The sequence below is a fragment of the Nerophis ophidion genome, linkage group LG07 (genome assembly GCF_033978795.1).
Source record: "Nerophis ophidion isolate RoL-2023_Sa linkage group LG07, RoL_Noph_v1.0, whole genome shotgun sequence".
NCBI classification, from domain to species: Eukaryota; Metazoa; Chordata; class Actinopteri; order Syngnathiformes; family Syngnathidae; genus Nerophis; species Nerophis ophidion.
In genome coordinates this window covers 35,898,801-35,921,658 of record NC_084617.1, presented here as the reverse complement: position 1 = coordinate 35,921,658, position 22,858 = coordinate 35,898,801, and the positions used below count along the sequence as shown (strand labels likewise).

At 37.7% G+C, this 22,858-nt stretch overlaps 1 protein-coding gene across 1 annotated transcript in view; it reads right to left on the bottom strand.

Moving 5' to 3' along the window:
- Positions 1–17,953, bottom strand: part of hscb (HscB mitochondrial iron-sulfur cluster cochaperone) — a 42,138-nt gene extending 24,185 nt beyond the window's left edge. The window contains 2 exon segments of the mRNA XM_061906110.1: positions 17,318–17,414; positions 17,497–17,953. Coding sequence (XP_061762094.1) covers positions 17,318–17,414; positions 17,497–17,858 — 459 coding nt within the window. The 5' untranslated portion in view covers positions 17,859–17,953.
- Positions 17,954–22,858: the final 4,905 nt, after the last annotated feature.

Genomic DNA, 22,858 nt, shown 5'->3' with positions numbered 1-22,858 from the left:
CTAAGTCATTCACAAACAAGGATGGGGCGAGGGTCACCAATTTGTAAGCAAATTGTCGAACAGTTTTAGAACAACATTTCTCAACGAGATATTGCAAGGAATTTAGGGATTTTACCATCTAGGGTCCGTAAAATCATCAAAAGGTTCAGAGAATCTGGAGAAATCACTGCACAAAAGCGATGATATTATGGACCTTCGACCCCTCAGGCGGTACTGCATAAAAAAACGAAATCAGTGTGTAAAGGATATCACCACATGGGCTCAGGAACACTTCATAAAACCACTGTCAGTAACTACAGTTGGTCGCTACATCTGTAGGTGCAAGTTAAAACTCTACTACGCAAAGCGAAAACCATTTATCAACAACACCCAGGAACGGCGACGCTTCGCTGGGCCCGAGCTCATCTAAGATGGACTGATGCAAAGTGGTAAAGTGGTAAAGGGATGGCGTGGCGCAGTGGGAGAGTGGCCGTGCGCAACCCGAGGGTCCCTGGTTCAAATCCCACCTAGTACCAACCTCGTCACGTCCGTTGTGTCCTGAGCAAGACACTTCACCCTTGCTCCTGATGGGTGCTGGTTGGCGCCTTGCATGGCAGCTCCCTCCATCAGTGTGTGAATGGGTAAATGTGGAAGTAGTGTCAAAGCGCTTTGAGTACCTTGAAGGTAGAAAAGCGCTATACAAGTACAACCCATTTATCATTTAAAGTGTTCTGTGGTCTGACGAGTCCACATTTCAAATTATTTTTGGAAACTGTGGACGTGGTTTCCTCTGGAACAAAGAGGAAAATAACCATCCGGATTGTTATAGGCGCAAAGTTCAAAAGCCAGCATCTGTGATGGTATGGGGGTGTATTAGTGGCCAAGGCATGGGTAACTTACACATCTGTGAAGGCACCATTACTGCTGAATGGTCCATACAGGTTTTGGAGGAACATATGTTGTCAATCAAGCAACGTTATCATGGACGCCCCTGCTTATTTCAGCAAAACAATGCCAAGCCACGTGTTTCAACAGCGTGGCTTTGTAGTAAAAGAGTGCGGGTCCATTCCGGGCCCGCCTGCAGTCCAGACATGTCTCCCATCGAAAATGTGTGGCGCAGTATGAAGCGTAAAATACGACAGCGGAGACACCAGACAGTTGAACATTCGTGAAGTTTGGTTCTTTTATGAATTTTTTATGGGTCTACTAAAATCTGCTGGGTCAAAAGTATACATACAGCAATGTTAATATTTGGTTACATGTCCCTTGGCAAGTTTCACTGCAATAAGGCGATTTTGGTAGCCATCCACAAGCTTCTGCTTGCATTTTTGACCACTCCTCTTGACTAAATTGGTGCTGTTCAGCTAAATGTGTTGGTTTTCTGACATGGACTTGTTTCTTCAGCATTGTCCACACGTTTGAGTCAGGACTTTGGGAAGGCCATTCTATAACCTTAATGCTAGCCCGATTTAGCCATTCCTTTACCACTTTTGACGTGTGGTTGGGGTCATTTGGAGGTAAACATCCTTTTTCATGGTCCCGTTTAAAGCACCAGTTCCATTGGCAGCAAAACAGCCCCAGAGCAATGCTTGACGGTATGATTGGTGTTGCTGGGATTAAAGGCCTCACTTTTCCTCTTCCAAACATATAAATAAATAAATGGGTTGTACTTGTATAGCGCTTTTCTACCTTCAAGGTACTCAAAGCGCTTTGACACTACTTCCACATTTACCCATTCACACACACATTCACACACTGATGGAGGGAGCTGCCATGCAAGGCGCCAACCAGCACCCATCAGGAGCAAGGGTGAAGTGTCTCGCTCAGGACACAACGGACGTGACGAGGTTGGTACTAGGTGGGATTTGAACCAGGGACCCTCAAGTTGTGCACGGCAACTCTCCGACCGCGCCACGCCGTCCCCTTTTATTGCTGGGTATTGTGGCCAAACAGCTCAATTTTTGTTTCATCTGACCACAGAACTTTACTCCAGAAGGTCTAATCTCTGTCCATGTAATGTCAGATGAAACACAAATGTATGTATGTATGTATGTATGTACAGTATACATACATATGTATATAGTGTATATATATATGTGTATATATTAGGGCTGGGCGATATATCGATATACTCGATATATCGCGGGTTTGTGTCTGTGCGATATAGAAAATGACTATATCGGGATTTTCGAGTAAACGTTCTCACGCAGTTGCTTTCAGCTGCTGGCATTGCTCAACAGCCGTTTCCCACTCTTCTTTGTCTCTCCTTCTCACAGACAGCAAACGCACCTTCTTACATACGTCACATACAAATACACCTTTGCGGAGCAGGGAGGTAGCAGCATGGGTAACGTTAGCTGTGATGCTCGCGGAGCAGTGCGAGTGGTAATACAAGAGAAAGAAAGTGCGAATCTGGTAACAAAGGAAGGAAGAGTTAATTTCCAAGAAAAACAGCAGGGGGTCCATCGTCTGGCGGTGGTTTGGTTTCAAGTGGGAATATGTCGAACAGACAACCGTCATTTGTCAAGTGTGGGGCAAAAGCGTTCCTACCAAAAGTAGCATTACTGCTAATATGTAGCATCATTGGAAAAGTCACCTGCGAGAGAATGAAGAGTGCTTACTCCGCATGTCAACATTTTCATTCGGTGCCACACGCCCACACCATCAAAATGCAGAGGCAAACATTTCCAGATTAACACCGTATGAAAAAAATTGTCAACAACAGAAGGAGATAATGTCCGCAGTAACCTACCACATAGCGAAGGACGAACACTATTTGATTTCCTATTATGCAGCTCATTTTTTTTTTGACACTTATTGAAATATCTTGTGTGACATCATGAACAGAAGTGTACTTATTTGTTTTAAAATATTGTAGTGGCGTTTTGTACAAAAAGTGCACTTTAATTTAGTGTGGTTTTAATGTCATCTTAGTGCACAAAAGTGCACTAATAGCTTGTTTAAAATTTCTCTGACGATCTTACACTTTCTGTTTTGGAAATGACATGAATGTTTGTGCCACTGCTTAATAACTGTTTAATAAATACAGTTTTGGTCAATTGACGTAGTTGTGATTTCCTTCTCTGCATGAAATTTTAAAATAAGCATATATTAATGCAGTATGAACAAGAGTGTTTTAATGTACACACATAGAATCATCATACTGCTGTGATTATATGCAGCAAGTGTTCATTCAAGACTAAGGCAAAATATCGAGATATATATCATGTATCGCGATATGGCTTAAAAATAGAGATATTAAAAAAAGGCCATATTGCCCAGCCCTTATCTGTGTGTGTATGTATATGTAGGCATATATATATTAATATATATATAATAACATTTTTGAAACAATTTTTTAAATTTGATTAAAAATGGCTACAAATAAGAATCGTGATTCATTTGAAAATCAATTTGTTTTTGACACCCCTACCATCTACTATTCATTTAAATAGTGTTGTTTTGCCCTCAAAAAGTCCTCCAGTGCCCAGCGAAATATCCCTTGAATTTGAAAACATTAACAAAAACAACAACAAAAATTATTTTGAGAAAATTAAAATACCAATTTAATAATAATAATGGTGGATTAGATTTATTTAGCTCTTTTATTTTTACTCAAAATAAGATCACACACTTTTTCATAACAATTGGCCAATACTGATTGGTTACCAATCCTTAGTTGTATTGTTTTATTATCAATATTAATATGAGTTTGTGTGTTGCATCCACAGTGCCAGGATAAAAACACAAATATATGGACCTAATAACAAAGTTTTGTATGATTATTACTTTATATAGACCAGTCCACAGTGTTTTAGCTTCTTCTAAATCACTAATCCTCGCCTGCGGGGCGACAAATAAACTACGTTTTCTACAACTATCATCCCTGCAGGACGAGAAATAGCTAAACATGCTTCACTACACACACTAAGAGGATACAATAGCTCACCGCTCACAGCAAATGTAAACAAATGGGTGGATCTATACAAACGTCGACAGTAATGATACCAATTACAAGAGCCGCATACGGTTTGATACTGCAATGACTACATCAATCTTTATTATCATAAAATCTTTTGTCTTTTTTATTGTTTATAAAGTCAGGAAATATGTCCCTGGACACAGGAGACCTCTGACTATGACCAATATATGATCCTGTAACTACTTGGTATTAGACCCATACCCAAATGTGTAGTATCACCCAAATATATGTAAAGTATCCTAACATCAGAAGAATAAGTGCCTTTTACATTGTAAGGGACGGCGTGGCGCAGTGGGAGAGTGGCCGTGCGCAACCCGAGGGTCCCTGGTTCAAATCCCACCTAGTACCAACTTCGTCACGTCCGTTGTGTCCTGAGCAAGACACTTCACCCTTGCTCCTGATGGGTGCTGGTTGGCGCCTTGCATGGCAGCTCCCTCCATCAGTGTGTGAATGTGTGTGTGAATGGGTAAATGTGGAAGTAGTGTCAAAGCGCTTTGAGTACCTTGAAGCTAGAAAAGCGCTATACAAGTACAACCCATTTATCATTTATTTATTTAATTGAAGTATAGATATTAGAACATATTAATGAGAAAGTAACTGCAGATAGTAAATGAAGAAGTAGATTAATACTCGTTTTTCTGGCGCTTGTTTTTCATAATTTTCACAAAATAATACAGAAATGATACAAAATAGCTCATTAGCCAAATTAAAAGCTTTTATAACATGTTTGCATTCTTACTATTTACATACGTGTGCAGTATGTTTACTACTTAAATGCCAAAATTGTGCGCAGATGACATGTGCCAATATCAAAATATTACTTTGAATCACTTTTTGGCAACTAATACAATGAATTAATGAATACATCCAAACATTTTGTAAATATTTATTATGTGCATGAACAAAGAACAGTTAATATTGCATGTAGCTTCTAAATAGGAAAGCAGTTCAGCACGTCACTTTAACAGTCCTTTACAACCTCCTTCATTTTTAAGGACAGAATAAAATCTTAAATAATTTTAATCACATATCCTTCCTATAGCCACACATATAAGTGTTTGTCTTAAATATAGTAATCGGTTGTGGACAGATGAAGCCCCAGCAGTGCATCTTTAACTAGATGAAGCAATTCCTGGATGAAGTGTGTGTGAATGCTCCAATGCTGGAGTTTGGGTTTATTTCGAACATGCAAGCATACAACATGATACATTACAATTTACAGTTTCTCTTTTCAACATGTTCGAAAATGGGTAGGAAGAAGCAGAGCTTATTTAATCCTACCCCTTTTCTTTTACATAACAGTTGCTAAAACTTTTGTTCACTTCCTGTTCTCAATGTATTCACAATATACTCCATAAGTAATCACAATAAAAATAAATAAATAAATAATTGGTGAAGTAAGTTTTATTCCATACGATGAGATAAGTAAGATTATTTTGAGAATGAAAGAATGAATGGGTGAATAAAATCAGAATGTTTATCATGGTTCTTCTTTTTTGTACTTTGTAAACACTTCAAGTTTGACAAGTTTCTTGAAGTGGATCGTATTAGTACATTGTTTGATTGCTTTGCTTAATCCATTCCATAATTTAATTCCACATACTGATACACTGAAGGTCTTAAGTGTTGTACGTGTGTAAAAAAAATCTAAATTACATTTTTCTCTAAGATTATATTTCTCCTCTTGTTGAGAAGAATTGTTGTGTATTCTTGGGAAGCAGGTTATAGTTTGCTTTGTGTACAATTTTAGCTGTTTGCAATTTCACTATGTCGTGAAATTTCAGTATATTTGATTCAATAAATAAAGGGTTTGTATGTTCTCTATATCTAACATTATGTATTACTCTAAACTGATCTATTTTGTAACACTGTTAGTGAATGAAGTGTATTTTTTTAATTATTTCCCCATATTTCTACAAAGTAACTCAGATATGGTAACACTAGTGAGCATTAGAGAATATAAAATGTTTTTTGGTCTAGAACATATTTGGCTTTATTCATTATTGACGTGTTTCTTGCTACTTTATGTTGTATATTTTTTACATGAGATTTCCAGTTTAATTTATCATCAATCATTATTATACCTAGAAATTTGGTTTCCTTTACTCTTTCAATTTCTATTCCGTCTATTTGTATTTGTGTTTGACTTTCTCTTCTACTGTTATTAAATAGCATTATTTTAGTTTTACTGAGATTCAATGATAGTCTGTTTTTGTCAAACCATTTTTTTTTCATTTGTTCATTTCTTCTGTTATTATTTGTATTATCTTCTGTGTGTTCTCTCCTGAACAAAACACTGTTGTATCATCTGCAAATAATACTAACTTTAAATCTCTTGTAACTTTACAAATGTCATTTATATAGAGATTGAATAGTTTAGGTCCTAGTATTGATCCCTGAGGTACACCACAGGATATATTTATTACCATTGTAGAAGTGTGTTTGCCTAGCTTCACGTATTGTTTCCTGCTCGTTAGATAACTTCTTATCCAGTTTAAGACTAACCCTCTGATGCCATATCGTGTTAGTTTTTTGATTAAAATATTGTGATTAATTGTGTCAAATGCTTTAGTAAGATCCATAAACACTGCTGCCGCACATGTTTTACTATATATTGCATTGGTCATTTCTTCTGTAATTTCAATTAAAGCCATTGAAGTTGAAACATTAGCTCTGTATCCATATTGGTTCTCTTCGAGTATTCTATTTTTATTTATGAAACCCTCTAATCTGTTATTGAACAGTTTTTCAATGATTTTAGAAAATTGTGGAAGTAAAGAAACAGGTCTATAATTTGTAAATAGATGTTTATCTCCAGTCTTATAAATTGGTGCAACTTTAGCTATTTTCATTTTGTTTGGAAATGTACCTGTTTGAAATGATAAGTTACTAATATACATTAATGGTCCTGAGATCTCATCAATAACCTTTTTTATCGTTTCCATATCAATTCTGTTACAATCAGTTGAAGTCTTTGATTTACATTTTTTCACGATTTTAACTATTTCCTCCTGTGTCACATTACTGAGGAACATGGAGTTAGGATTTCGCTCTATGGTATCATTATAGTCCTCAATTGAAACTGGGTCTGGAATAATTTCTTCCAATTTTGGTCCAATATTTACAAAGTAGTTATTAAAGCTTTCAACTACTTCCTTTATGTTGTTATTATGTTTATTTCCGTAAGAAGTATTTGGGGTAATCCCTCCTAGAATGCCCCATGTTGCTCTCATATTATTTTTGTTCCTGTCCAATAATTCACTGTAATATTATTTTCTACATGATTGTAGTATGTTTGTTAACTTGTTTTTATACTTTATGTACTTAACTTCTGCCTCTGTAGTTCTTTGTACTATAAATTTTCTATATAGTGTTGAACTGACAGAATGTAGTATAAATGTAAGAATAGTTTGAATGTCAGAATGGTTTGAATGATGAAGAGTTTGAATTTCCAGGAAAACTGAAATTAAATTTGGAACTTGGGAAACTACTGGATTGATGAGCGGAATGTGTTAATGTTGGAATGTTTTGAATAGGTTGAAAAATGTGAAAATTGTGGAAGTTTAAAAAATGGACAATTCATTTTAAATGGGGAAAATGGCCCTGAAAACTGGGAATTCTTGGAAATCCGGGATTTTTTTTTAATTGTTGAAAGAGAGCACACAATTTTGAACAGGTTGAATATTTTGGAGAAGGAACGTTTGAATCGGATAAAAATGTGTGAGTTGTGGAACTTTGAAAAATATCCCATTCATTTCATTGGGAATTTCAGGGAAATTTTGGAATTTCGGGAAAAGCGGGATTTTTTTAGAAAATGTTAAAAGACTTGAATGTTCGGAATGAGTTGAAGTGGTTGGTGTTGGAATTTTTCAAATCTGTTGATAATTGTTGAAGTAGTAACATTTTTAATTGAGAAATGGTATTAAGGATGGTATTCCAGGAATTCTGGGAAAACCGGGAATTTTTCCAGTTCCAGTCCTGATTAAGATGAATGATTTGACGGTGGAACGGTTAAACTGGGTTGAAAAATGTGGAAAGAGTAGTCGACAGAAAAAAGTTTAAAAAGGGGTTTGAAAAAAAGGGAAATCTGGGATTTTTTGGAATTTGTCAACAAAAAAGCTCGCAATTCCAGAATAGGCTGAACAGTTTGAAGTTAAAACGGTTTAAATCGGGTTATAAATGTGGAAGGTACAGTGTGCCAAATTCTAAAGAAGAAGAAGAAAGAAAACCATACAGTTAGGTCCATATATATTTGGACATTGACACAATTTTCAGTATTCCAGCTCTGTACAACACCACAATGGATTTGAAATTGAAACAAGATGTGCTTTAAGTGCAGACTTTGAGCTTTAATTTGAGGGTATTTACATACAAATCAGGTGAACGGTGTAGAAATTACAACACATTTTATATGTGCCTTACACTTTTTAAGGTACCAAATGTAATTGGACAATTGGCTATTCAGCTGTTCCATGGCCAGGTGTGTGTTATTCCCTTGTTTTTTTATTTCATTTACAAAGAGCAGATAAAAGGCCTATATGTTATTTCAAGTGTGGTATTCCCTTGTTTTTTTTTTCAATTTACAAAGATTCGATACAAGGCCTATATGTTATTTCAAGTGTGGTTGTATTCATTTGGAATCTAGGGAGGTCATCTCTCAATATTAAGTCCAAAGAGCTATCACTATCAGTGAAGGAAGCCATCATTAGGCTGAAAAATCAAAACAAAGCCATCAGAGAGATAGCACAAACATGAGGTGTGGCCAAATCAATTGTTTGGTACATTGCTGAGCTCAGCAACACCAAAAGACATTGAAGACCACGGAAAACAAGTGTGGTGGATGACAGACAAATCTCTTCGCTTGTCAAGAAAAAGCCCTTCACAACAGTTGGCCAGATGAAGAACACTCTCCAGAAGGTAAGTGTATCTGTGTCCAAGTCAACAATTAAGAGAAGACTTCACCAGAGGAAATACAGAGGTTTCATCACAAGGTGTAAACCATTGGTGAGCCTCAAAAACAGGAAGACCAGATTACAGTTTGCCAATAAACATGTAAAAGACCCTATGCAGTTCTGGAACAACATCTTATGGACGGATGAGACAAAGATCAACTTGTAGCAGAATGATGGAAAGAGACGAGTATGGAGAAGGGAAGGAACTGCTCAAGATCCAAAGCATATCAGCTCATCAGTGAAGCATGGTGGTGGTAGTGGCATGCATGGCTGCATGCGCAACTGGATCTTGTATATTTATTGATGATCTGACAGCTGACAAAAGCAGCAGAATGAATTCTGAAGTGTTTCAGGCAATATTATCTGCTCATATTCAGCCGAATGCTTCAAAACTCTTTGGACGGCGCTTCACAATGCAAATGGACAATAACCTGAAGCATACTGCGAAAGTCTGCGATGAGGTGGCAACTTGTCCAGGGTGTACCCCGTCTTCCGCCCAAATGCAGCTGAGATAGGCTCCGGCGACCCCCAAACACCCCAAAAAGGGACAAGCGGTAGAAAATGGATGGATGGATACTGCGAAAGCAACCAAACACTTTTTTAAGGCAAAGAAGTGGAATGTTCTGCAATGGCCAAGCCAATCACCTGACCTGAATCCGATTGAGCATGAATTTCACTTGCTGAAGACAAAACTGAAGGTAAAATGGCCAAAGAACAAGCAGGAAGTGAAGACAGATGCAGCAGAGGCCCGGCGGAGCATCACCAGGGACCAAACCCAGCTTCTGGTGATGTCTATGGATTCCACACTTTAGGCGGTCATTGACTGCAAAGCATTTGCAACAAATTATTAAAAAGTGACAATTTGATTAAATTGGCCCTAGTGTGTGAATGTGAGTGTGAATGTTGTCCGTCTATCTGTGTTGGCCCTGCGATGAGGTGGCGGCTTGTCCAGGGTGTACCCTGCCTTCCGCCCGATTGTAGCTGAGATAGGCACCAGCGCCCCCCGCGACCCCGAAAGGGAATAAGCGGTTGAAAATGGATGGATGGATGGATTATGTAAATTTTTCAAATTACTTTTGCTCCCTTAAAAAGTGGAAGGCACATATAAAATGTGTTGTAATTCCTACACCGTTCACCTGATTTGGATGTAAATTAAAGATCAAAGTCTGCCCTAAAGCACATCTTAATTGTTTCATTTCAAATCCATTGTGGTGTTGTACAGAGCTGGAATACTGAAAATTGTGTCAATGTCCAGATATTTATAGGCCAAACTGTATGTGTGAATGCTTTTGAGCATTCACACAATAGTACTAGATGAGGCAATTCGTGAAGGAATTGCGTGAGAATGCACCAATGCTGAAGTGAAATGCTGACAGCATGTAGTATGAATGTAAGAATAGTTTGAATGTTCGAATGCTTTGAATAGGTTCAAAAATGTGGGAGTTGTGGAAGTGTGAAAAATGGCTAGTTTAAAATTTTTTTATTAATGGCTCAATACATGTTGAAGTAGTAACATCTTTAATTGAGAAATGGTTTTAAGGAATGCCATGAATTTTGGGAATTTTTGTAGTTAAAAAAAATTGTCTTTTTTTTGTCCTGATTAAGAGGAATGATTTGACAGTGGAAGGGTTAAAGTGGGTTGAAAAATGTGTAAGAAGTAGTTGCCCCAAAAAAGGGTCAAAAAGGAGTTTCAAAAAAATGGAATTCTGGGAATTCCTGAAATTTAGTTTTACTTCGAAAAATTATAGTTTGAATTTCCAGGCTGAGTGAAATATGTTGAAGGTGGAATGGTTTGAATCGGTTGAAAAATGGGGAAATGGTTGAAGTTTGAAAAAAATGGCCAAATCATTTTGAACAGAGAAAAATGTCCCGGAAAAACCTGGAATTCTGGGAAATTTGGGAATTCAGGATATTTGTCAAGGGAAAGCCTGCGATTCCCGAATATGCTGAACAGTTTGAAGTTTGATAAAAAATATGAAAGGTAGAATGTGCAAAAATCTGGAGAAGAAGAAGACCTTCAGTCGCAATCAAAAGTGTACATACACTTGAAAAGAACATAATATCATGGCTGTCTTGAGTTTCCAATAATTTCTACAACTCTTATTTTTTTGGGATAGAGTGATTGGAACACATACTTGTTGGTCACAAAAAACAAATGAAAAAGAAGGATTACCTCCAAATTCTTCAGGACAAGCTAAAATCATCAGTCCGGAGGTTGGGTCTTGGGCGCAGTTGTGTGTTCCAACAGGACAATGACCCCAAACACACGTCAAAATTGGTAAAGGAATAGCTAAATCAGGATAGAATGAAGGTTTTAGAATGGCCTTCCAGAAGTCCTGACTCAAACGTGTGGACAATGCTGAAGAAACAAGTCAATTTCAGAAAACCAACACATTTTGCTGAACTGCACCAATTTTGTCAAGATTAGTGGTCAAAATTTCAAGCAGAAGCTTGCCAGAAGCTTGTGGATGGCTACTAAAAGCACCTTATTGCAGTGAAACTTGCCAAGGGACATGTAAGAAAATATCAACATTGCTGTATGTATACTTTTGACCCATCAGATTTGCTCACACTTTCAGTAGACCCATAATAAATTCATAAAAGAAGCAAACTTCATGAATCTTTTTTTGTGACCAACAAGTATGTGCTCCAATCACTCTATCACAAAATAAAAAAAGAGTTGTAAAAAATTATTGGAAACTAAAGGCAGCCATGACATTATGTCCTCTACAAGCGTATGTAAACTTTTGATAGCGACTGTACATGCCGCCATCACTGTAGTGGCTGCTGGCTGCAGGAGCCCTGTGCTCTTGCGTCATCATTTTGTGTTCCTGATGATTCCCTGTTGTTTTCATGTGGGTTTGTTTGCCTTTTGGTTCGGGACCCTTTGGGACTGTGTGACAAGGGGTGGCACTTTTGTGACTTCTGCGGTGCTTTTTTTTTAACTACTGGATCTGCCTCCCTGGAGCCTTTTGGCCATGAAGACCAGCTGCTGGGTCTAAGCCACACCAGAGTCCATGTGGAGAGACTGGAGAAGATGCGGATGAAGAGACAGGGCTGCGGAGCTGGCGCTGAGCGCCGGGACGAACAAGCTTCACATTGTCTAGGCTGAATGAGCAGCTATTGGACACCTCGGTCTCTTTAGACACATTCTGGCTGGACAATGGCCGAGATTTGTTGGGCGGTTAAGGGTAGAGTCTCTTGGTTGCTTGGTTGGGTCTGCTCCTGTGTCTGGTCATGCTCCCCCCACCACCGCAGAGGCCACCACAGCGGATATGTTTTTGTTGTTGTTTTACTTTTGTGGCTGTGTGTCGAAGTGGCAGGTAGCATCAGCTCTGCTTTTTTAGTGTCTTTAATGTCCTTTGTGTTTTTGATGTTTTCCTCTTACAAACATGCTTATGTGTGCTATGGCTATGAGTTTTTTATCCTTGGCCCAGGCTTAGACTGAATATTTATTTTCTTCCCCCCCAGCATTTACCTGTTTCATACATTTTTTGTAAGGGGCGCCCGACGTTGACATACCCGTGAGCAATCCTGTTCTGTCTTCTTTCTGTAATGTTTGTCCTATTTTGAGTAGGATTGTGTTGAAAATCTTGATTTCCCCTAGGTGATTAATAAAGTATTTCTGATTCTGATATTAAATGAAGAAGTAGATTAATAATCAATTTTCTGCCTCTTGTCTCTCATAATTTTGAAAAAATAATACAGAAATGATGCAGGCTGGATAGTTTGGAGTTGGAACGGTTTGAATCAGATTAAAAAGTGGGAGTTGTGGAACTTTGATAAATGTTCCATTCATTTCAATGGGAATTTCATGGAAATTTGGAAATGTTGGGAAAGGCTGGATTTCTTTGAAAAATGTAAAAGACTTCAATGGTCTGAATGGTTGGTGTTAACATTTTTCAAATCGGTGAGGAAATGTTGAAGTTAGGGCTGGGCGATATATCGATGTACACAATATATCGCGGGTTTGTCTCTGTGCGATATAGAAAATGACCATATCGTGATATTCGGTATATAAACCCCGTTTTCATATGAGTTGGGAAATTGTGTTAGATGTAAATATAAACGGAATACAATGATTTGCAAATCCTTTTCAACCCATATTCAGTTGAATATGCTACAAATACAACATATTTGATGTTCAAACTGATAAACATTTTTTTTGGCAAATAATCAGAACTTTAGAATTTGATGCCATCAACACGTGACAAAGAAGTTGGGAAAGGTGGCAATAAATACTGATAAAGTTGAGGAATGCTCATCAAAAACGTATTTGGAACATCCCACAGGTGTGCAGGCTAATTGGAAACAGGTGGGTGCCATAATTGAGTATACATACAGCTTCCCAAAAAATGCTCAGTCTTTCACAAGAAAGGATGGGGCGAGGTACACCCCTTTGTCCACAACTGCGTGAGCAAATAGTCAAACAGTGTAAGAACAATGCTTCTCAAAGTGCAATTGCAAGATATTTAGGGATTTCAACATCTACGGTGCATAATATCATCAAAAGGTTCAGAGAATCAGGAGAAATCACTCCACGTAAGCAGGATGGCCGGAAACCAACATTGAATGACCGTGACTTTCGATCCCTCAGACAGCACTGTATAAAAATCCAACATCAATCTCTAAAGGATATCACCCCATGTGCTCAGGAACACTTCAGAAAACCACTGTCAGTAAATACAGTTCGTCGCTACATCTTTAAGTGCAAGTTAAAGCTCTACTATGCAAAGCGAAAGCCATTTATCAACAACATCCAGAAACGCCGCCGGCTTCTCTGATGGACTGATGCAAAGTGGAAACGTATTCTGTGGTCTGACGAGTCCACATTTATAATTGTTTTTGGAAATATTCGACATTGTGCATCTGGACCAAAGGGGACGCAAACCATCCAGGCTGTTATCGACGCAAAGTCCAAAAGCCAGCATCTGTGATGGTATGGGGGTGCATTAGTACCCAAGGCGTGGGTAACTTATACATCTGTGAAGGCACCATTAATGCTGAAAGGTACATACGGGTTTTGGAACAACATATGCTGCCAACTAAGCGCCGTCTTTTTAATGGACACGCTGCTTATTTCAGCAAGACAATGCCAAGCCACATTTAGCACGTGTTACAACAGCGTGGCTTCGTAAAAAAAGAGTGCAGGTACTTTCCTGGCCCGCCTGCAGTCCAGACCTGTCTCCCAGCGAAAATGTGTGGCGCATTATGAAGCGTAAAATACGACAGCGGAGACCCCAGACTGTTGAACGACTGAAGCTCTACATAAAACAAGGATGGGAAAGAATTCCACTTTCAAAGCTTCAACAATTAGTTTTCTCAGTTACCAAACGTTTATTGAGTGTTGTTAAAAGAAAAGGTGATGTAACAGAGTGGTGCACAAGCCCTTTCCCAACTACAATTATGAGTTTGAACATCAAATATCTTGTCTTTGTAGTGCATTCAATTGAATATGGGTTTGAAAATGATTTGCAAATCATTGTATTTCGTTTATATTTACATCTAACACAATTTCCCAAGTCATATGGAAACGGGGTTTGTACGTTCTCACGCACTTGTTTTAGCTGCTGGCATTACGCTACAGACAGAAAGCGCACCTTCTTATATACATCACATACGTATACGCCCTCGCAGAGCAGAGAGGTAGCAGCATGGGTAACGTTAGCTGTGATGCTAGCAGAGCCGACTTTTTTGTCCTGATTAAGAGGAATGATTTGACGGTGGAACTGTTAAAGTGGGTTGAAAAATGTGGAAGGAGTAGTCGCCAGAAAAAAGGTCAAAAAAGAGTTTGGAATAAAAGGGAATTCCTGGAATTTTGTTGAACTTGGAAAAATTATAGTTTGAATTTCCAGGATAAGTGGAAGGTTGGTGGAATGGTTTAAATCGGTTGAAAGTTTGGAAATGGTGGAAGTTTGAGAAATGGCCAATTCATTTTGAATGGGATAAATGTCCCGGACAACCTGGATTTCTGGGAAATCTGTGAATTTTGGGAATTTGTCAGGGGAAAGCCTGCGATTCCCGATTAGGTTGAACAGTTTGAAGTTGGAACTGAAGAAGAAGAAGAAGAAGAAGAAGAAGAAGAAGAAGAAGGACTATGTGCTGCCAGAAAACTACAAGAAGAAGAAGGAAGAGGAAACAGAAAAAGAGGAAGTATAAGAAGAAGGAAGATGAAAATGAAGAGGAACAAGAAAAAGAGGAAGAAGAAAGACTATGTGCTGCCAGAAAACTACAATAAGAAAAAGAAAATGGAGGAAAAAGAAAAAAAAAGAAAAATAGGAAGAAAAAAAACAGGAAGAAGAAGGACTATGTGCTGCCAGAAAACTACAAGAAGAAGAGAGATGAAGAAGAAAAAGAAAAATAGGAAGAAGAAAAAGAAGAAAAAGGACTATGTGCTGCCAGAAAACTACAAGAAGAAGAAGAAGGGAGAGGAAGAGGAGGAAGTGGAAGAAGAAGAAGAAGAAGAAGAAGAAGAAGAAGAAGAAGAAGACACAAAGCGCACCTTCTTATATACATCACATACGTATACGCCCTCGCAGAGCAGAGAGGTAGCAGCATGGGTAACGTTAGCTGTGATGCTAGCAGAGCCGACTTTTTTGTCCTGATTAAGAGGAATGATTTGACGGTGGAACAGTTAGTGAGTTGAAAAATGTGGAAGGAGTAGTCGCCAGAAAAAAGGTCAAAAAAGGGTTTGGAATAAAAGGGAATTCCTGGAATTTTGTTGAACTTGGAAAAATTATAGTTTGAATTTCCAGGATAAGTGGAAGGTTGGTGGAATGGTTTAAATCGGTTGAAAGTTTGGAAATGGTGGAAGTTTGAGAAATGGCCAATTCATTTTGAATGGGATAAATGTCCCGGAAAACCTGGATTTCTGGGAAATCTGTGAATTTTGGGAATTTGTCAGGGGAAAGCCCACGATTCCCGATTAGGCTGAACAGTTTGAAGTTGGAACTGAAGAAGAAGAAGAAGAAGAAGAAGAAGAAGAAGAAGAAGAAGAAGAAGAAGAAGAAGAAGGACTATGTGCTGCCAGAAAACTACAAGAAGAAGAAGGAAGAGGAAAAAGAAAAAGAGGAAGTATAAGAAGAAGGAAGATGAAAATGAAGAGAAAAAAGAAAATGAGGAAGAAGAAGGACTATGTGCTGCCAGAAAACTACACAATAACAAAAATAAAATGGAGGAAAAAGAAAAAAAAAAAGAAAAATAGGAAGAAAAAAAAGAGGAAGAAGAAGGACTATGTGCTGCCAGAAAACTACAAGAAGAAGAGAGATGAAGAAGAAAAATAAAAATAAGAAGAAGAAAAAGAAGAAGGACTATGTGCTGCCAGAAAACTACAAGAAAAAGGAAGAAGAAGGGAGAGGAAGAGGAGGAAAAAGAAGAAGAAGAAGAAGAAGAAGAAGGACTATGTGCTGCCAGAAGACTATGAAAAGAAGGAGAATGAAGAGGAAGAAAATGAAAAGAGAAGAAGAAGAAGAAGAAGAAGAAGGACTATGTGCTGCAAGAAAACTACAAGAAGAAGAGGGAAGAGGAAGAAGAAAAACAAAAAGAAGTAGAAGAAGATGGAAGAAGAAGTGGAAGAACAAGAAAAAAGGACTATGTGCTGCCAGAAAAATACAAGAAGAAGGAAGAGGAAGTGGAACAAAAAGAAAAAAAGGACTATGTGCTGCCAGAAAACTACAAGAAGAAGAAGAAGAAGAAGAAGAAGAAGAAGAAGAAGAAGAGGAAGAAGAAAAAGAGTAAGAAGAATAAGAAAAAGGAAAAGAGGAAGAAGAAGAAGAAGAAGTAGGACTATGTGCTGCCAGAAAACTAGAAGAAGAAGGGAGAGGAAGAGGAGGGAGTGGAAGAAGAAGAAAAAGAAAAAAAAGGACTATGTGCTGCCAGAAAACTACAAGAAGAAGAAAAGAAAGAGGAATAAAAAGAAAATAGGAAGAAGAAAAAGAGGAAGAATAAGAAGAAAAAGGAGAAGAGGAAGAATAAGAAGAAGTATGTGCTGCCAGAAAACTAGAAGGGGGAGGAAGAGGAGGAAGTGGAACAAGAAGAAAAAGAAAAAAAGGACAATGTGCTGCCAGAAAACTACAAAAAGAAGAAGAAGAAGAAGAAGAAGAAGAAGAAGAAGAAGAAGAAGAAGAATATGAAGAAGAAAAAGAGGAAGAATAAGAAGAAAAAGGAGAAGAGTAAGAATAAGTATGTGCTGCCAGAAAACTAGAAGAAGAAGAAGGGAGAGGAAGAGGAGGAAGGGGAAGAAGAAGAAGAAGAGGAAGAAGAAGAAGAAGAAGAAGAAAAAGAAGGACTATGTTCTGCCAGAAAACTACAATAAGAAGGAGAAAGAAGAGGAAGGAAACTAGAAGAAGAAGAACCGCGATGGGAATCACTTTTTAGAAATGATAGCAATAAAAACTTGGCCTACCACAGATTTCTGGCTGAAGTTGTCAGGATGTAGTGAGCGTTGCAGCTGCAAGTATCTTCTCTGCAGTGCTTTAGTGTCCACTGCGAATGAGACGTCACTAAAAGGAAGTTCTTATAATAATTATTGAGAGAGAGAAAGGAGACAATATGTCACGCAGGGTGTGAAGGGAAGGTGCTCACCAGGACAAGATGTTGAAGAAGGACGCGCCGTCACCAGGAGGCTGCACTACTTTACAGGCAGAGCAGAAGAACACAGGTGAGTCTTGAAGAGGATGTTTACACCTCCAACACTTCACTCGCACTGCCTGCGTGCAGCAACTTCTATACGACCAGACTTTCTCTGACTTTATTCCAAAACCTACAAAGTTGACTTTCTTCAAGTCGCACATCCGCTCTGACTTTACTCCAAAACCTACAAAGTTGGCGTTGCGGCGGCATGAGTGCATACATTGAACAACTTCCACGCCGCCCACTGGACTGCTTTGTCGGATCCAGCTTGTCCGGGTGAGAGCTGACCTTCTCAAGAAGCCTAATATCCTCATTTTGGAAAATGGAACACCTCACTTGTCGGTTCTTTTGCAATCAAAACAACACGTAAGGCATGGCCGGAAGTGGCTTCTTCTTCTTTGGTTTAATGGCGGCTGGCAAGCAATCTTCCGGTACGAAGTAGCGCCACCTACTGAAATGGCTATATTATTTTATTTAACCTTGTCTTTTTTAAAATTTGTATATAATGCTTTGTAACCTATGTTTTCAAACCTATCCTTTTTGACTGTACTTAAATGTACAATAGACTGTATTTATATTATTCACATGCGAATAATGCTGCATAATTGACTGTATTTATGTTATTCATATGTGAATAATGCTGTATAATAGACTGTATTTATATTATTTGCATGTGAATAATACTGTATAATAGACTGTATTTATGTTATTTACATGTGAATAATGCTGTATAATAGACCATTTATGTTGTTCACATGTGAATAATGCTGTATAATAGACTGTTTTGGTGTTATTAACATGTGAATAATGCTGTATAATAGACTGTATTTATATTATTCACATGTGAATAATGCTGTATAATAGCCCGTATTTATGTTATTCACATGTGAATAATGCTGTATAATAGCCTGTATTTATGTTATTCACATGTGAATAATGCTGTATAATAACCTGTATTTATGTTAATCACATGTGAATAATGCTGTATAATAGACTGTATTGATGTTATTCACATGTGAATAATGCTGTATAATAGACTGTATTTATGTTATTCACAAGTGAATAATGCTGTATATCAGACTTTAGTTATGTTATTCACAAGTGAATAATGCTGTATAATAGACTGTATGTATATTATTCACATGTGAATAATGCTGTATAATAGACTGTATTTATACTATTCACATGTAAATAATGCTGTATAATAGACTGTATTTATGTTATTCACAAGTGAATAATGCTGTATAATAGACTGTATGTATATTATTCACATGTGAATAATGCTGTATATCAGACTGTATCTATGTTATTCATAAGTGAATAATGCTGTATAATAGATTGTATGTATATTATTCACATGTGAATAATGCTGTATATCGGACTGTATTTATGTTATTCACGTGTGAATAATGCTGTATAATAGACTGTATTGATATTATTCACACGTGAATAATGCTGTATAATAGCCTGTATTTATGTTATTCACAAGTGAATAGTGCTGTATAATAGACTGTATGTATATTATTCACATGTGAATAATGCTGTATAATAACCTGTATTTATTTTATTCACATGTGAATAATGCTGTATAATAGACTGTATTTGTTATTCACAAGTGAATAATGCTGTATATCAGACTGTATTTATGTTGTTCACAAGTGAATAATGCTGTATAATAACCTGTATTTATTCATAAGTGAATAATGCTGTATAATACACTGTATTTATGTTATTCACATGTGAATAATGCTGTATAATAGACTGTATGTATATTATTCACATGTAAAAATACCTAAATGTTTATTGTCTATTGTGAGCAAACTGTGGTGCTGAATTTCCCACATCCATCCATCCATTTTCTACCGCTTATTCCCTTTGGGATTGCGAGGGGCGCTGGTGCCTATCTCAGCTACAATCGGGTGGAAGGCACCGTACACTCTGGACTAGTCGCCACCTCATCGCAGGGCCAACACAAATAGACGGACAACATTCACACTCACATTCACACACTAGGGCCAATTTAGTGTTGCCAATCAACCTATCCCCAGGTGCATGTCTTTGGAAGTGGGAGGAAGCCGGAGTACCCGGAGGGAACCCACACATTCACGGGGAGGACATGCAAACTCCACACAGACAGATCCCGAGCCCGGGATTGAACACTGACTACTCAGGACCTTCGCATTGTGAGGCAGATGCACTGACCCCTCTTCCACCATGAAGCCCACTTTATATTGTGTTCTATCTTAATTATGTTCTTCACTTCAGGAAGTAGCTTCTTCCTCTACGCTTATTATTAAGCAGGTCACTGCGGTTGCAGGGATTGTCGGCTTTTTTTTTTCAACTATTTTATAAACCTTTATTTATGATATGCAACATTAACATACAATTAAAAAAAATAAAACAAGTAAAACAGCGCCTGGGGGTTGTAAAGTCAAAAAAGTAACTAAAATAGAATGCAAAATATATATATGGAACAAAGTGTAAAGCGGCAGCACGGTGGAGAGGGGTTAGAGCATCTGCCTCATAATACGAAGGTCCTGGGTTTGATCCTGCGCTCTGGGTTTTCTGTGTGGAGTTTGCATGTCCTCCCAGTGAATGTGTGGGTTCCCTTCGGGTACTCCAGCTTCCTCCCACCTTCAAAAACATGCACCTAGGGATAGGTTGATTGGCAACATTAAATTGGTCCTACTGTGTAAATGTTGTCTGTCGATCTGTGTTGGCCCTGCGATGAGGTGGCGACTTGTCCAGGGTGTACAGCGCCTTCCGCCCGTATGCAGCTGAGATAGGCTCCAGCACGCCCCCGACCCCGAAAGGGATAATCGGTAAAAATGGGTGGATGGATGGAAAATGTAAAGCAATAGGCTCACACAAGTTCCGTAAATAATCCAGATTTGGAGCACAGCATCATAGTTTACACAGCTTTTTGGTTGTTAGAGGTAGAGTGTTTTGAAGAAGAGTTCTAATTCTTTTTTTAAAGGCACCAAAAATAGGTCAGGTATTGAGAAACTTACATTTATGAATATAAAACTTAGCCAATAGTATAATGAGGTTGCAAATGTAAAAATCATTTTCAAATTGTGTTTCATACAGTGTAAATCTAAATAGCACAAAAAAATAAAACAAAGCACAAATTTGCCATGGATGAAAGGACAGATGCCCTGCCATAGTGATGGAGTGCTTTCACAAGTCCAAAACATGTGATAGACCAGGGGTCTCAAACTCAATTTACCTGGGGGCCACAGGATGCAGAAACTGGGTGAGGCTGGGCCGCGAGAAAATATTTCTCAAAAAAATCTAACATGCACTTTTTAATGAATTCACCTTCTATGAATGTCTTTCCCGCCCTAGCAACATACTTGCCAACCCTCACGATTTTTCCGGGAGACTCCTGAATTTCAGTGCACCTCCCGACAATCTACCGGTGCAACCATTTTCCCGAATTTTTCCCAATTTTCACCCGGCCGACATTATTAAGGGCTGCCGTGACTGCACCAGAGGTGGGTAGAGTAGCCAGAAATTGTACTCAAGTAAGAGTACTGTTACTTTAGAAATTCATTATTCAGGTAAAAGTAAGGAGTAGTCACCCAAATATTTACTTGAGTAAAAGTAAAAAGTATGTTGTGAAAAAACTACTCAAGTACTGAGTAACTGATGAGTAACCTGTTTGGTTAATGAATACGGCAACAAATAATGCACAAAAACATAAAAATAGCAACGAGCAAATTCAGAGCCAGGAATATCTCTTAGGCAACTAAAACAATGATATATATTAAATAGTACATTAAAATAAAAAAATAAAAAAAGCACATTGAGCCACAATAACTTAACAGCACCATAGGCTCAGTAGGCATTGATTGATTGATTGATTGAAACTTGTATTAGTAGATTGCACAGTATAGTACATATTCCGTACAATTGACCACTAAATGGTAACACCCCAATAAGTTTTTCAACATTAATCAATTACTTAATAAATGACCAAGTCGAGGTGATCCACCTCATATATACATATACATACACACATATCATATATATATATATATATATATATATATATATATATATATATATATATATATATATATATATATATATACATGTATATATATATATATATATTTATATATACAGTATATAATTTATATTTATTTATTTTGCCGTTTTTGTTGACATGTTAAATGTGTTTTAATGAATATACATGCATGTTTAACATATAGATTCCTATCTTTCATGAAGACAAGAATATAAGTGTGTGTATTACTTGATTCTGATGACTTGCATTGTAGTTTTGATAACGTCCACGTTTTCAAATGGAGGAGAAAAAAAAGTTCCTCCTTTCCGTCTAATACCACATGAAACTTGTTGGTTTTTAACATCTTATTTGTCCAGCTTCCATATTCGTTTTTATACACTTTACAAGAAATACATTGCCGGCAAACTTCGTAGTTTGCTAGCTTGTTTGCGCTGGCTTTCGGAGACTCTTATTTTGTCAGCGCAGGCGCGATGGAGCGGCACTTTTATTGTGAAGACAGGAACTGTGCGATCAGTCTTTAGGCCTTTGACGGGAAGTACGGTTGAAATAAAAAGTGTCTTTTTTCATTTGCGCTTTTGATTGATTGATTGAAACTTTTATTAGTAGATTGGACAGTACAGTACATATTCCATACAATTGACCACTAAATGGTAACACCCCAATTAGTTTTTCAACTTGCTTAAGTCGGGTTTTACGTGTGACGGTCATGTGACCGCCTGGCTCTGTTTGATTGGTCCAACGTCACCAGTGACTGCATGTGATTGGTGAAACGCAGGCATGCGTAGATTCTATGTTGAAAAACCAAAACAAACATTAACAGATCGATAAAAAAAAGTAACGAGTATCGAGCTGAATGTAGATAAATGGAGCGGAGTAAAAGTAGCGTTCCTTCTCTATGAATATACTCAAGTAAAAGTAAAAGTATGTTGCATAAAAACTACTCTTAGAAATACAATTTATCCCAAAAGTTACTCAAGTAGATGTAACGGAGTAAATGTAGCGTGTCACTACCCACCTCTGGACTGCACTGCCTTTAACGTCCTCTACAACAGTGGTTCTCAACCTTTTTTCAGTGATGTACCCCCTGTGAACATTTTTTTTAATTCAAGTACCCCCTAATCAGAGCGAAGCATTTTTGGTTGAAAAAAAGAGATAAAGAAGTAAAATACAGCACTATGTCATCAGTTTTTGATTTATTCAATTGTATAACTGCAAAATATTGCTCATTTGTAGTGGTCTTTCTTGAACTATTTGCAAAAAAAGATATAAATATAACTAAAA